Source organism: Galeopterus variegatus, unplaced genomic scaffold (assembly GCF_000696425.1).
Source record: "Galeopterus variegatus unplaced genomic scaffold, G_variegatus-3.0.2 Scaffold1586, whole genome shotgun sequence".
NCBI classification, from domain to species: domain Eukaryota; kingdom Metazoa; phylum Chordata; class Mammalia; order Dermoptera; family Cynocephalidae; genus Galeopterus; species Galeopterus variegatus.
In genome coordinates this window covers 363,438-378,731 of record NW_007727697.1, presented here as the reverse complement: position 1 = coordinate 378,731, position 15,294 = coordinate 363,438, and the positions used below count along the sequence as shown (strand labels likewise).

The window sequence follows — 15,294 nt, the reverse complement described above, 5'->3', positions numbered from 1 at the left end:
GGGGGCGCAGACGGGGGGGTTGGGGGCGGGGGGCGCAGCAGCGCTCCCGCCGCAGGTTCGTATCCTATATAGGGATGACCGGTGCGCTCACAGCGCTCACTGGCTGAGCGTGGTGCAGCCGGTCTCAAAAAGGAAAAAAAAAAAAAAAAACAAGAAAAGGGAGATCCTCCCTCCCCAGCCGAGATTAATTTAAAATTAATTTTAAAAACCCTAAACCAAACCAAAACACCCTTTTCCTTGACTGAGCCTCAAAAAAAAGTAAAATTTCTATAGGTAAAAATGCTATTACTGAAAGTAAGAGGGTAATGAATGACTAAAATCAGAAAGACCCAACTAGAATTTTGGCTCAGCCACCCCCTTACATGCAGTCTAAGCTTCAGTTTCCCCATTTGTAAAAGAGGATAACAACAGAACTTACACTCAAATGACGTTGTTGTGAGGATTCATGAGATTACACACAATAAGTCCTTAGTCTAAGGGCTTGCTAGATGCCAAGTAATTAATGCTAGCCATTGATTCATTCATTATTAATTCAAGAAATAGTCACAGAGTACTTATTTCATGCCAGGCCCTGTTTTAGGTGACAGTGACATTCCTTATTGCTAATATCTCTTCTTTTTTTGGTAACTTTTCCTACAATGTAAGCATTAAACACAGTGCAAGAGTGCAACTGCAGTTAATTAAGCTCATAACTCAACGGTTTTGATAAGCGGAAAAAAGATTCTACACAAGATTGTGTGTTTGGGGCAATTAACTCAAATTTAACCTTTTGACGGAAAAGAAACTTCAAACTTAAGAAAAATAAACTGAACACCTGAGATGTGACAAAAAGAGCTGCAAATGAACAAAGTTGTGGTGATGATTTGTGGGAGAATCTTTCCTTACTGAACATGCTGGCACAGGTCACTGACTTGTTAAATTCAGTATTTATTAAAGTACAATTAATGCATGGAGGAAAAGGCACAGAAAAACAGGGGACATTAACACCAAAGGCATTATTCATCTTTTAATCTAGAAAAAGGTTTCTGGTCATTTGAGGTTTTTTTTTTTTTTTTTTTTTTGGTAACATTATTTTGAAAAAATTTCAAACCTACTAAACAGCAGGCAAGAATAGTACACTGAAATCCCACATAACTTCATCAAGATTCTTCAAGAGTTAATGCTCTACACGGATGCCTTATTATCTATCTATTGTCATTTGAGATTTTAAGGCTTTTCCTCCTTCCCTTTAATATATTTTTGGCTCAGGTATCAAGCAGTCCTAGTTTTCCCTCTTTGCCCTTAACAGTTGAGCAAGATTATTGTATGGTCTTAATTATTTGCTACTGGAGTGTCCTTAAAAAACTCTCAAGTAATTAAATATCAGGATTTAAAGATAAGTACAGAAATGGGACCAAGGGAGTTAACAGAGACTCAAGTACAGTTTATACACCAAATACCAGTTAAATGACTGCTGATATCAGTTGTCAGGCTAGAAAGATTAAAAGGGAGAGTAACTTTTTAAAAAGAGAAAGTGCAGATGCGGTATCAGAAAATGGGGGTGAGGTACTGGTTCAACCTTAAAATTTCAGAAGGTGGTTTCCCTATTCTCTATTATGTTGGAATACATCCTCAGTTGCACTCACATACCTCATCTACAGACTGTCAATGTGCTGAAATTGCTTTGCACTCACACTATGAAGTTAATAATCAAAGTACTCATTGAATCTTTTCACATAAACCCAAGACTAAAATACGTTAGAATTTCCTGCCATTAACAATTCATATTACTTCCCCAGGAAACAACAAAAATCTGAAACTCATATTAATCAGACTCCATTGCAATCAGGTTCCTTAGATACAGACTGCTCAGCACTGTAAGACACTTAACTCTAGTCAATCAATCACTCGGGTCAACTAGAAACACTGAGTCCTTCACAAATGCTTAAGAGATAGATGCCACTGTGTCTTGGACCTGTTCTCATTTGGCTTTTCAAACTTTAGCAGTATGATGTGGAAGGGACTCAGGTTTTGGGATAAGAAGAGATGAGACTGAATTCAAACTACACTATTTATTGGTTGTGTGACTTGCAAGTCCTCTCAACCAAGTCTCCTTCCTCATCTGAAATGCAGGGATAACAGGGCTACTTCACATAGGGTTGTTCCAAGGGTTAGATGAAGTAATGTGAATAAACACCTGTAGGCTATTAAGCATTTTACAGATATCAGCTTTCTTTTTTTTTTTTTTGACCAGTAAGGGGATTGCAACCCTCGGCACAGCGTGGTCTGTACCACACTCAGCCAGTGAGCGCACCAGCCATCCCTGTATAGGATCCGAACCCGCAGCCTCGGCGCTCCCAGCGCCGCACTCTCCTGAGTGAGCCATGGGGCCGGCCCCAGATATCAGCTATTTTGATAGACATAAACATTAATTTCACTTTCAGATATCCAACAATGGCTAGAAATCCTATGTGCCAGTAAAAGTAATTACCAATTAATACTAAATGGATGAATTCTTCCTTCAATAATAAATATAACTCTAGTTTAATGTTTCCCCAGTCACATTTCACACATTTATAAAATATTTTCTAACAATTGGCTATGCATATTTCATTTTCAAAAATCAGTTATTTCATAACAAGGCAAAATGTCTTTTTCATATATCCTTGGGTCAAGGCTAAGTGGCAACTCTGTACAGCTCTTTGGGGGCATATGATCATTTAAAATAGCTTTCAGGGCCACATTCCACCCACATCCTTTTCCTAACAATGAATGAAATGACTTAATCAGAGTTCATTCATAAAAGAATTATCAACCTTTTTCAAAAATGGCATTTTTTATAACTCAGCAGGTCTCAAAATCCTTTGTGTGTGTGTATATATATATATATATATATATATTCTAAGTTTAAAAAGAGGAGTAATGCACACTGCATACAATCCTATTACTTACCAAAGCAAGTAAATGAGTCAGAGGCAGGGACAGCGATTACTGGGTTATGCTAGATATTAAGTGTCTAATGTTCTAATACAGACAAGTGCCTTAAACTAATCAAATCCATTAAGTTGAGTGACTCCTCTGACAAACGCAGTGTACGGCACAAAAAGAATAAATTAGCTAAGTGGGTAAGATAATTAAAATGACAACACCAATATGTTCTTTCAACTTACAACTTTTTCAAGTTGAATTTAATTTTGTTAGATTAAAAAAGTATAACAAGCCAGAGAAAATAACAATGCCCATAGTCTTCAAAAAAAAATTAAAATTTAATAATTACGTATCCTTTTGTAAACATTAACCTTCTATATTAGATGAGCTATGGAAATCTTTATTTTTACTATAGTATGCAATTACATATGTGATCAATACCTATTTTTCCATGTTTTAAACATGTGGTGGAATCTGTGAAAATGAAATATACCCATATGTGTACAGTTTTGTGTTTACATATTTGTTCTACAGTGATAAAACTTTGATCCTATGAATACTTGGAAATGTAATACAATAACACATCAATTTGCTGACATGCTGACATGCAGTACAAGTTTAGGTAGCTGACATGTAGTACAAGATTAAGATCATTTAAAACGGTATACACATCTGAGATCACCTAGACATATCAAAAAGAGAAACTGACTTGCACACATTCAAGGGATTAAAAGATTGGGAAGCAAAAAAAAGAAAAAAAAAAATCAACCTAGCATTTCACTTGAGAGAATAATTCTTTTTTCTTCAGAACAATTCTCACTATTTTGCGAAGGCAAATTTTTAAGGATAAAAAAGCAAAAAAAAAAAATCATAGCTCAAAAATTTCATCTCCCTTCCACATGTGCCATCTATCACAGAAAACAGGCTTATTACAATTCTACTTTTGGAATATATATATATATTTCCACTTTTCTAAATATAATTATTTGTTTCTGATTTTGGTAGCTTATTTTATGATCTGTGAAACTTCAATATATTTCTTCCGTGGTTACAGGAAAAATCTAGCATGCATATACATGAAAACTCTTGTAGGCAAATTAAATTATAACATTTTATCATTTTGATACACTAGGCTTCCTTTCTAGCACTAAACAGTGTATGACTTTTAAAAATAATATATTCTCACAAATAAAGATTATTAAAGAGTAAATTGATCATAACATAACATTGGTTTAGTTTTAAAAATGATACAGAATAAATCTATTAAGTATACTTTATAATAATGATAATGTGACAAGAGTGTGCATATAAATATATGTCATGCTTACTTTTATCTTGTTGGCCTGGAAAATTCATGATTTCTTCAAAGTACCTTAAGGATTTATTTGTCTTTCATCCTTCTTATTTTTTTTGATTGACACATTGTAATTGTACATATTTATGGAGTTCAATCTGATGTTTCAATATATATGTTGTGTAATGACCAAATCAAGGTACTTAACATATCCATCACCTCATCCATTTATCGTTTTTGTCGCTGAGAACATTCAAAATCCTCTCTTCTAGCTATTTTGTAATATATAATACCTTACTTTGACCATCTTTATCCTCTCTTCAACAGAATACCAGAACTTATTCCTCCTATCTAATTGTAACTTTGTACCTGTTGACCAACCTTCTCCTTTCCCCAGTCTCTGGTAACTACTGTTCTAGTCTATGCTTCTATGATAGCATTCATTTCTCTCTTTCTCCCTTTTCCCCTCCCTCCCTCCCTCCCTCCCTCTCTCTCTCTACTTCTCTCTCTCTCTCTCTCTACCACATAAGAGTGGGATCACACAGAATTTGTTGGGATTTTTTAACTCCAAAATATTATTTTGTCATCTGGCTAAAAAAGACAACCATCATTAATACTATAGAAAGCCATGACTAACAGTGATGGAGTCAGGCAAGGCCATGGAGATTTTCTGAACTGGAGGACAAAGAAGACATGGTTTTGATCTCACTAGCTTTGGGGTTTTAGTCAACTCACTTAAACCTTTTTTAGTTTCCATTTCCTTATTTTTAAAACAGTAGGCACAGCAAGTAATCATATCTAACATTTGCCAAAAATCTCTCTAAACTGTAATTAAAATTAACGAGGGAAAAACAGTCTTAAGTTTTTATCTGCAACCAGAATCAATCAGGGCACAAAGCAGGTCAATAGTTGAAAATAAATTCTTCTACATACATATACAAGTGTACTTCAAAAAAGTTCATGGAAAAATAGAATTAAAAGATAATATAAATCTTTCCATGAACTTTTTGAAGTACTCTCATATTTAGATATAGATATAGAAGTTTTTATTAGCACACGTAGGCTACTGGCCTTGGAATAATTTCTCTTTACTCCCTGCTTTGATCTATTTTAAAGAGATTAATGACACAGAGACCGCAATTTTTGACATCATTATTCTTTGCAAGGCTTTGCATTTGATTTTTATTCTTCTTAAGAATAGGCATATTTGGATGGAGCCAGGAGAAGCTGAACCCAGTCGCAACTAGGCAAGCTGCCATCACTGCCCAGCAGCCCAGCTGGGGTCCTGAGGCATGGAGCCAGGGGAAGCCAAACCCAGCCACAATTAGGCAAGCTGCCGCCACTACTGCAGGGCCCAGCCAGGATCCTGAGGCATGGAGCCAAGAAAAGCCAAACCCAGCCACAACTAATAAGCATGCTGCCACCACTGCCCTGGGACCTAGCCAGGTCCTGAGGCATGGAGCCGTAGGAAGCCAAACTCAGCCACAACCAGATAAAGAGCACATCAAAAACACCATTTCCAGGTGGGTAGTCCACCACAGCCACCGTAATTGCTATGGTTACCACAAAAGTGTCTAGTCTCTATAGCAGCAGTCACAGCCACTATACAGATGGCAGGCCAGACTCTCAACTGCACTGGCAGGAGAGGCACCAGATGAGACAAAAAAAAAAAAAAAAAAAAAAAAAGAGGTCCTCTCTCTTTGCAAAGCACACTCCAGAGTAACAGAAGAAGCATCTGCTTTACGATAATAGGCGAGAACTTGATCACACCTGTCTTAGTACTGGACAGATCACCTATAAACCAGATCAACAAATAAACAGAGGAACAGTTAATCTACCATATGGAGAGAATAAATCTATGGTTATTAGAGGGGGAGGAGGAAGGGGAGAGATTGAATAAGGGGCTTAAAGAATCAGTATGATTTGTAACAGTGAATATGCTAAGAAAAAAGAAAGAAAAAGAGACAACTTGATGTTCAGCCTTAGGATACTGAAGATTGTAAAAGCAGCCAGTACTACAGAGTTTTTTTTTGTGATTTATTCTTGTGAAGCTATGTGCTCTAGAGGAGAAATCTGGGTCTCTCATAAATAAAAAGGTAACAAAAAAAAATCAACAGAGGAATCAAAAAATGCACTAAGAAATATTTATGTAACACAGTTAAAGGCAGTAAAGTAACAGGGGAACAAAAAAAGACAGGAGACAAATAAGAAACAGTAACAAGATGGAAAATGTAGAAACAACCATACGGGGGCTGGCCAGTTAGCTCAGTTGGTTAAGAGCGCAGTGTTACAACACCACGGTCAAGGGTTCAGATCCCTGTACAGACCAGCTGCCAAAAACAAAAATTAGGAACAACCATATGAATAATTTTATGTGAGTAATTAATATAAATGGAAAAACACTGCAGTCAAAAGGTAGAGATTGTCAGACTGGATAAAAAGGTGAGACCCAACTATATGCTGTCTACAAGAGACACACCTTAGATTCAAAGACACAAATAGATTGAGAGTAAAAAATTGGAATCCATGCAAACAGTAACTAATAAGAGAGCTGGAGTGGCTATATTGCTATCAGACAAAATTGACTTTAAGACAAGAAATATATAGCAATATAGGGAGACTACAGTTAACAACAAAGTACTGTGTATCTTTGAATAGCTAGTCAAGATGATGGTAAATGTTTCCAATGTGAAGAGGTGACAAATGTTTGAGGTGATGGATATACTAAGCACCCTGACATGGTCATTCCACACAGTATGAATGTACCCAAATATAATACTTTACTCCATAATATATATAATTAACATGGATCAATTAAAAATAAAAAGAGAAAAAAAAAGGAATAGAGGTTAGTGGTTATCAGAGGCAGGGAAAAGGAGCGGGGAGAGGTGCTGGGGAAAGGTTGGTAGACTGGTACAGTTATAAAGTTATAGTTAGATAAGAAGAATAAGTTCTAGTGCTCTAGGGTGACAATAGCTGATAATATTGTACTGTATATTTCAAGATAGCCAGAAAAGAGGATTTTGAATATTATAACCACAAAGAAATGCCAAGTGTTTATGTGATAGATATGTTAGCTATTCCAACTGGATCATTATACGATATATGCATGTATTGTAACAACAAACCACCCCATAAACATGTACAATGAAAAAATAAAACTATTTAAAAAAAAAAGAATAAGCACATTTGAATTTTCCTTCTGGGAAAGATGGAAGATATTGTGGTAAACCACTACTCTTAACAACTAGAAAAAAACCTGATAAATTGTAAAAATTACTTGTATGACAGAAGTGAGGGAGCAATGAGAATTTTAGATTATCTAAAATCCCAGAGATGAAAAAGTCTTTCCTACAAGAATTGACAATTCCTGGCTATTTTCTTCCTTAAAGGCATTTGCCAATTCTTGGTGTGAGTTAAGGGTAAGATTGAACCAAGCAGAGGAACTCTACTTAAAGAAAGAGAAACTAGTAGAGCTTTTCGGGCTCTTACAGGGTTTCAAGACAGTTTAGAAACTAGAGAAGAACCAAACACAAAGATTTTTCCCAAGAAATATTTGCTATGTTCCTGGGAGATGCGAGAGGCTGCATGTCTGGGTCTGAAATTTCAAAAAGGCAGCAAGAAATCTCCCATTCATGTAGTGTTTCAAGACAAAGACCAACTAGAGGAAAAGGATCTGTACAAACACATAACTAGTCTCCCATCAAGAAATGTGCCATAGCTGCCGTTGCCACAATAGCTGCAGTCATCCATATTGCATTGACAGGGAGGGTCACAAGTGTAGCCACCAGAGGGAGGTGAGTACAGCCCCATGACACAGTGGCCCAACACACAGTGGGAATTACACTGCCACCGCAGTCCTACACCTGGGGTTGGGAACTACTTGCACAGCCCACACAACTGCCTTGACCCAGGGAGGGACATGTGTGGAGGTGTTGGTGAGGGCAGAAACCCAGTATAGCCAAATACAGTATGGATGAAAATTCCCAACCACCACGAACCCATCCTCCAGCCAGGAGAAGCAAGGACCCAGAAGGAACCCCTGCCTAGAGGAAGAAGGAACCCCTGCCTAGAGGAAAAAGGAAAGAGAAATCCAGCACAGGATCACCTATTCTAGCTGAGGAGCTTCAGTGTACCCTAGTACACTTTTCAGAGTCACGAGACACTAGCCAGGGAGCCCACAGTCTGCTCACAGTCACCCACCTCAGCCAAGGAGTGACAGGGCAACTAGGCGCTTCTCCCAAGAACTTGAGATCTCACTGATGTCCTTGAAAACCCAACACAGTGTCACTCACTTCAGCAAAGAACAACTAAGTGCCACAGTGCCTAGGCCAGGGAGGCACTCACATGCAACTGCAACATTGAATACGGCTGAAGTAACCACAAGGAGACTACACTACAGCATCTACCCCAAACCAAAACCAAAATACCCTACCCATGGTCAATATGAAACACACCTATAGGAGGGAGTCTCTCTCCTCAAAAGCCACTCCACAGTAATGGAAGAAGCAACTGCTCTACCAGATGACCAGACATCAACTTAAGCATACTAAAAATACAAAAAATAAACCCCCCAAAAAACCAAAAAAACAAGAAAATATGACATCACCAAAGGAATACAATAATTCTCAAGTACCAGACCCCAAACAGCAGGAAACCCTTTAAATGACTAAAAAGGAATTCTGAACAATAATCTTAAGAAAATGATGAGATACATGAAAACTCAGAAAACACAGTTAAATGAGACAAACCACCAGGAAATTAACAAAAGGACAGATACCTTAAAAAAAATAAATAAATAAAAGTACCAGAACTCTTGGAACTGAAGGATTCTTTCAACAAAATAAAAAACACAACTGAAAGTTTAACCAGCAAGCTAGAGCAAGAAAAAGAAAGAATTTCTAATCTTGAAGACTGTCTTTTCAAAATAACCCATGGGGCCAAAAAAAAAAAGAGCTAAATCTATAAGAGTTATCAGACAACCTTAAGCACACAAACATCTGAATCATGGGTGTTCTGGAAAGGGAGGAGAAAGGAAAAGGCATTAAAAACCTACTCAATGAAATAATACCAGAAAACTTCCAAGGTATTGGGAGAGATATGGACTTTCAGATCCAAGAGGCTCAAAGATCCCCAAACAGATTTAATCCAATGGGGTCCTCTCCGAGACACATTATAATCAAACTGGCAAAACTCAAAGATCAGTAATCTTAAAATCAGTAACAGAAAAGTGTCAAGTCACCTATAATGGAGTCTCCATCAGACTAAAAGCAGATTTCTCAGCAGAAACCATACAGGACAGAAGAGAATGCAATGATATATTCAAGTACTAAAAGAAAATAACTGCCAGCCAAGAATACTATACCCAGCAAGGTTATCCTTTAAAAATGAAGGAGAAATAGTATATTTCCCAGACAAACAAAAACTGTGGGAGGTTACCACCACATGACCAGCCCTACAAGAAATCCTCAAGGGAGTCCTGCATCTGGATATAAATGAGAAAGAGAAAGAAACTGTATCTAACTACCTCAAAAAAAACCAATGCACGCTGAAAACAAACAGTAAAAGAGAAAGAAACAAAAGATATTTGGAACATCCAAACAAAAATCAATGAAATGTCAGAAATAAGACAATACCTTTCAATAACAGCCCTAAATGTAAATGGATAGAATTAACCACTCAAAAGACATAGACTGGCTAACTGGATTTAAAAAAAGAGACATAACTATATGCTGCCTACAAGAAACTCACCTCATCTATAAAGACTCACACAGACTTATAGTGAATGGATGGACAGACAAAAGAAAAAAAGGATTAAAAGAACAAATCAGTGCAGAAGGGACATGTGGGGCATGGTCGAAAGGTTCAATATATGTTTAGTTGGAGTACAAGAAGGACAGAAAAGATAGAATGCAGCAGAAATAATATCTGATGAGATAATAGCCAAGCAATCTCCTCAAACTAATGAAAGACATCAACTTGCAAAAAAGCTCAGTGAACCCCAAATAAGATGAATACAAAGGAAAACATAACTAGGTACATGTTAGTTAAACTGTTGAAAACTTAAAAGATAAATATCTTAAAAATAGCCTAAGGAGCATTAATTTCAAAAGAGTAACAGCAGCCTCACCCACAGCCCAAAAAGTGGCTCAACAGCTCCGCCCTTGGCAGACCCACTCCACAACTGCTGAGCTGCCAAGGCAAGCACAACTCTACACCAGCCCCAAGAAATGGCACAGTGAACTGGCTGCTGGCCAACCCACACCCAGCTAGCTGAGCCAAAGTGTGTCGATGCCCCTGACTGAGAGAAACAGCCCAGCTGTCACGACCCTAGTAGACCAACCTGAGTGTTTCAGTCATCACACACATACATGTTCAAGTGAGAAGCAGTTTGGCCAATGTGCCCCGGCAGACCCGCCCCCAGTCAGAGTGACCCTGCCACTGGCAAACTAGTTCCAGAATGCCTGACACACTACTCACCCATACACCCAGCCTGAAAACCAATCCAGCAATGCTATCTCCAGTCAGGGAGTTCTTTTTGCTCAGGATTGCTCTGGCTATTCAGTCTTTCATTGTTCCATATAAACTTTTGTTTTTTCTATTCCTGTGAAGTATGCCATTGATAGTTTGACAGGGATTGCATTGAATCTGTAGATCACTTTGGGTAGTATGGTCATTTTGACAATATTGATTCTTCTAACCCATGAACATGGGATGTCTTCCCATTTTCTGTGAGTCTTTAATTTCTTTAATCTGTATTGTTTTATATTTTTCATTGTAGAGGTTTTTCACCTCCTTGGTTAAATTTATTCCTAGGTATTTTTTGTTGTTGTTGCTATTGCAAATGGGATTGCTTTCTTTTTCTGCTAATTCATTGTTGGTGTATAGAAATGCTACTAATTTTTATATGTTGACTTCATATCCTGGAACTTTACTGAATTTATTTATCAGGTCTAGGAGTTTTTTGGTAGTCTTTAGGCTTCTTTGTATATAAAATCATGTCATCTGCAAAAAGGAACAATTTGACTTCCTCCTTTTCAATTTGGATGCCCTTTATTTCTTTCTCTTGCCTAATTGTTCTGGCTAGTGCTTCCAGTAGTATTATGCTAAATAAAATTGGTGAGAGTGGGCATCCTTGTTTTGTTCCAGTTCTTAGAGGAAAAGCTAAAGAGAATCACAAAAGCCTGGTTCCATCTTAGGGACTTGGGCACCATGCTAGGTTTCACTGGGGAGACAAAGGTGAATTTCTCTCCAGATGGACAGCCAATTATTCCAGTATAATTAGTTGGAAAAATTCATTTTTCTCAATGCCTGCAATGCCCTTTCTCGTAAGTATGTCACCTGTATATGTAAAGGTATGAATAGATCTGTTTCTGGGCTCTATTACATTCTGGTCTTGCTACTTTATCTTTTAGCCACATAGCTTACATTACTATAAAGTATAACAAGTTCTGCTACCTGTTCTTCATTATTTAAGACAGTTGTGGCTATTTTTCATCCTTTGCAAATACATATAAATTTTAGAATTACATTATTCATTTCTATACAAAAACTACTATAATTTTGAGTTAATTTTCATATAAACCAACTTGGGGAAAATTGGCATTTTAACAATATAGAATCTTTCAATCATGAACATTTTTGTCTTTATGATTTCTTGGGTTTACTTTAAGATATTTTCTTATCAAAATTTTACAGTTTTATGGGCTGGCCCGGTGGCGCACTGCTACAGTGCGCTGCTTGGGAAGCGCGGTGGCGCTCCCACCGAGGGTTCGGATCCCACATACAGACCGGCCGCTCACTGGCTGAGCGAGGTGCGGGAGCAACACCGAGGGTTGCGATCCCGTTGCCGGTCCCGGTCCGGTACGGGCGCGACACTGAGGGTTGCGATCTGTAGCCGGTCAAGAAAAAAAAAAAAAAATTTTTTACAGTTTTCTACATAGAGATTTTCACACCTTTTATTATATTTATTTCTAGGAACTTGATACTTGTTGATGTTCTTAGAAAATAATTTCTTTAAAGATATTTATAACTGGTTGGTGTTTAATATAGAAATACAATTGATTCTGTATATTGATTTTTGTACCCAACAACCGTGCCAAGTACTTACTAATATTTATGATTCATCAGTAGTCTATTTTGTATTTCCTACATATACAATAAACCATCAGTGAACACAAAGTTTTATTTCTTCCTGTCCAATCCTTATCTATTTTCCTCTTTTTGCCTTGAATCCCCAGTACAATGAACAGAAGTACTAATAACAGTCATTCTTGTCTCATTTCTAATTTCAGAAAGCAAATTCCCTAGGCTGGCCAGTTAGCTCAGTTGGTTAGAGGACGGTGTTATAAATTAAGTTCTCTGCTTGGGGTACAGAGTTATATTTCAGTACATGTATAAAATGTGTGATGGTCAAATCTGGGTAATTAGCATATTCATCATTGTAAAATTTTGTCATTTCTTTGTGATGAAAACATTCTATCTCCTCTCTTCTAGGCATTTGAGAACATACACTAAATTACTGTTAATTATAGATGTTTAGCGCTACTGTATAACACTAAAACTTATTTTTCCTATCTAGCTATAATTTTGTGCTCATTAACCAACCTCTCCCTATCTCCCCTCCTTTCCTCCCCTTTTCAGACTCTAGTAATCATCATTCTATTCTCTACTTCTAAAAGTCCAACTAATTTTATTTTTAGCTCCAACATATGAGTGAGAACGTGTGTTATTTATCTTTCTGTGCCTAATTACACTTAACATAATGTCTTCCAGACTCACCCATGTCACTGCAAATGACAGTATTTCATCCTTTTTCATGGCTGAATAGAATTTCATTGTGTATATATATCACATTTTCTTTATCTATTCATCTGTCAATGTACACCTAGGTTGATTCCATATCTTGGCTATTACGAATAGTGCTGCAATAAACATGGTGGTATAGATATCTCTTCAGTATGCCAGTTGCCTTTCCTTTGGATAAATACCTAGCAATGGGATTGCTGGATCACATGGTAGTTCTATTTTTCATTTTCATCTACTCCTATTTTGTAATGAATTTTTATTATAAGTAAATACTGGTTTTTGTCATTTCTTTTTTTCAATCATCTATTGGGATGACTATATGGCCTTTCTACTTATTCTGATGACATGGTAAATTACATTTTCTTTTTTAATATTAAACAAAATGTACATTCCTTGGATAAACTCCATTTGGTCAAATTATATTTTCCTTTTTATGTATTGCTTGATTCACTTAGTTCTTTTTTCTTTGGGATACTTCCAACTAAGTTCAAAAGTAAGCTTGTTCTGTAATTTTTCATTCTTGTATTATTCTTGCTGGGTTTTGGTATCAAGGTTATGCTGGCTTCATAAAATGAGTTGGGAAATACATCCTCTTTTACTTTCTTTGGAATAGTTTGTGTAAAAATTGAGTGTTTCTTCTTTAAATATTTGTTGGAACTTGCCATTAAAGCCAAAAGGATCTATAATTTCTTCAGTGAAAGGCTTTTAATTATGTATTAATATTACAGAATCATTGCATTTTCTACTTTATCTTATATCTATTTCTTAAAGTTGTCCTTTTCTAGGAGTTTGTTCCTTTCTTCTAAATTTTCAAGTTTGATAGTAAAGTTTTCTTATTATCTGCAAGATGTATTGCTGGAATGGAACACTCTCTTCTCAAATGATAAGGTTTAAGTAAGCCTTTTGATTTTTCTTTCCAGTCTCAAGCTATATTGCCTTCTCACTGAAAACCTCAATCACAAATATCAAAAATTCAAAGAAGCCACCAGGTTCAGTAATCTGTTTTCAAAATTATCTAAGAAAGATGCTCGTCTGGAATTATAGCTCTCTAAGGCAGGAATCATTACTTCCTTCTTTGGTAGTTTGGTTCATTTCAAATTCATTCATTCATCAAACAAGTTGCAAGATACAAGGAAAAAAGTCATTGTTGTCAAGATACTTGCTTCCTGGAGGGGGCGACTTCCCGTAAACACACATAACTTCAAAACTTCTACTCTGTGCATGACACAAACGAGGACAAGGTGCTGTGGAAGCAGACAGGAGGGGGTCTTTTATTCTTCTTTTAAGATTGAATTTTATGTGTTGGCAAGAATGGTGGAACAGTAAGAGTTTAGGAAGCAGAAGAAGGCAGAGATAAGATCCCAAATAGACTTACAGGTCACACCTAGGAGTCTGAATAGAGTGCATGCTGGGGTAGCAAAACAGCATTTAAATGACCTGATTTGCATTTTTTAAAGTTAGAAATAAGGGCTGGACAGTTAGCTCACTTGGATAGAGCATGGTGCTGATAACACCAAGGTCAAGGGTTCAGATCCCCTTACCCACTGGCTGCCAAAAAAAAAAAAAGTTAGAAATGAGGAAAAATTTCAGGCATTTATAAGATTACTAACTCAACACAATTTAGAATTATCTGAAAAAAATCATAACCCTACCTATTAACCAAATGAAAACCTGTAATTTTCAGAAGTTTAAAAACTAAGAGTTAAAGGCTTGAGATGAGAAGCTGTCGGCATTTTCTCCTGGATAAATAATAGAGATTAGGGAGAAAGAGAGTATAGCCAAACATTTTGTTTTACATACCTGTAACAAGATGCTCCATAGGGACATTCAGGCCGCTCATCAGTCTTATCTTGATCCATGACTTGCACACCTCCGTAATCACTATCACCAGGGTGGCTGAAGTGTTGAAAATGGACAGGATTCTTCCTGTGAGGGTGACAAATATACTCTCAGAAAAAATAATTAACAGAATATTGTAGTTTTTAGTGAATATAACAGGAAACCAAGCAACACACATCTGATTATTTCAGAAAATGAACCAGCAAGCTATGTTGCTGACATAAAGTTGATGACATCTAGTCAGTACAGGACTCTCATGGTAACATAATAAATTTCTGGTGTCAATGTGATAGGTCATGAATACCAATGGACAATTTGTAAACATTTTTTTATATAGGAAACATGTATATAATAAGTATATAATATAAATATCATAAGCATATATAACTTTTAAAGACTCTTCCCACTCTTCTTTTTTAATCTTTCTGGGGATGATTAACACTATA

The 15,294-nt window shown here is 36.7% G+C and overlaps 1 protein-coding gene across 3 annotated transcripts in view; it reads right to left on the bottom strand.

Annotated features, from left to right (window-relative positions):
• The window catches only part of APLF (aprataxin and PNKP like factor), a 79,667-nt gene that overhangs the window by 10,093 nt on the left and 54,280 nt on the right, over positions 1-15,294 (bottom strand). For all 3 annotated transcript variants that reach the window (XM_008577836.1, XM_008577837.1, XM_008577838.1), the window contains one exon: positions 14,810-14,935. In XM_008577836.1, coding sequence (XP_008576058.1) covers positions 14,810-14,935 — 126 coding nt within the window. The remainder of the gene's footprint in view (positions 1-14,809; positions 14,936-15,294) is intronic.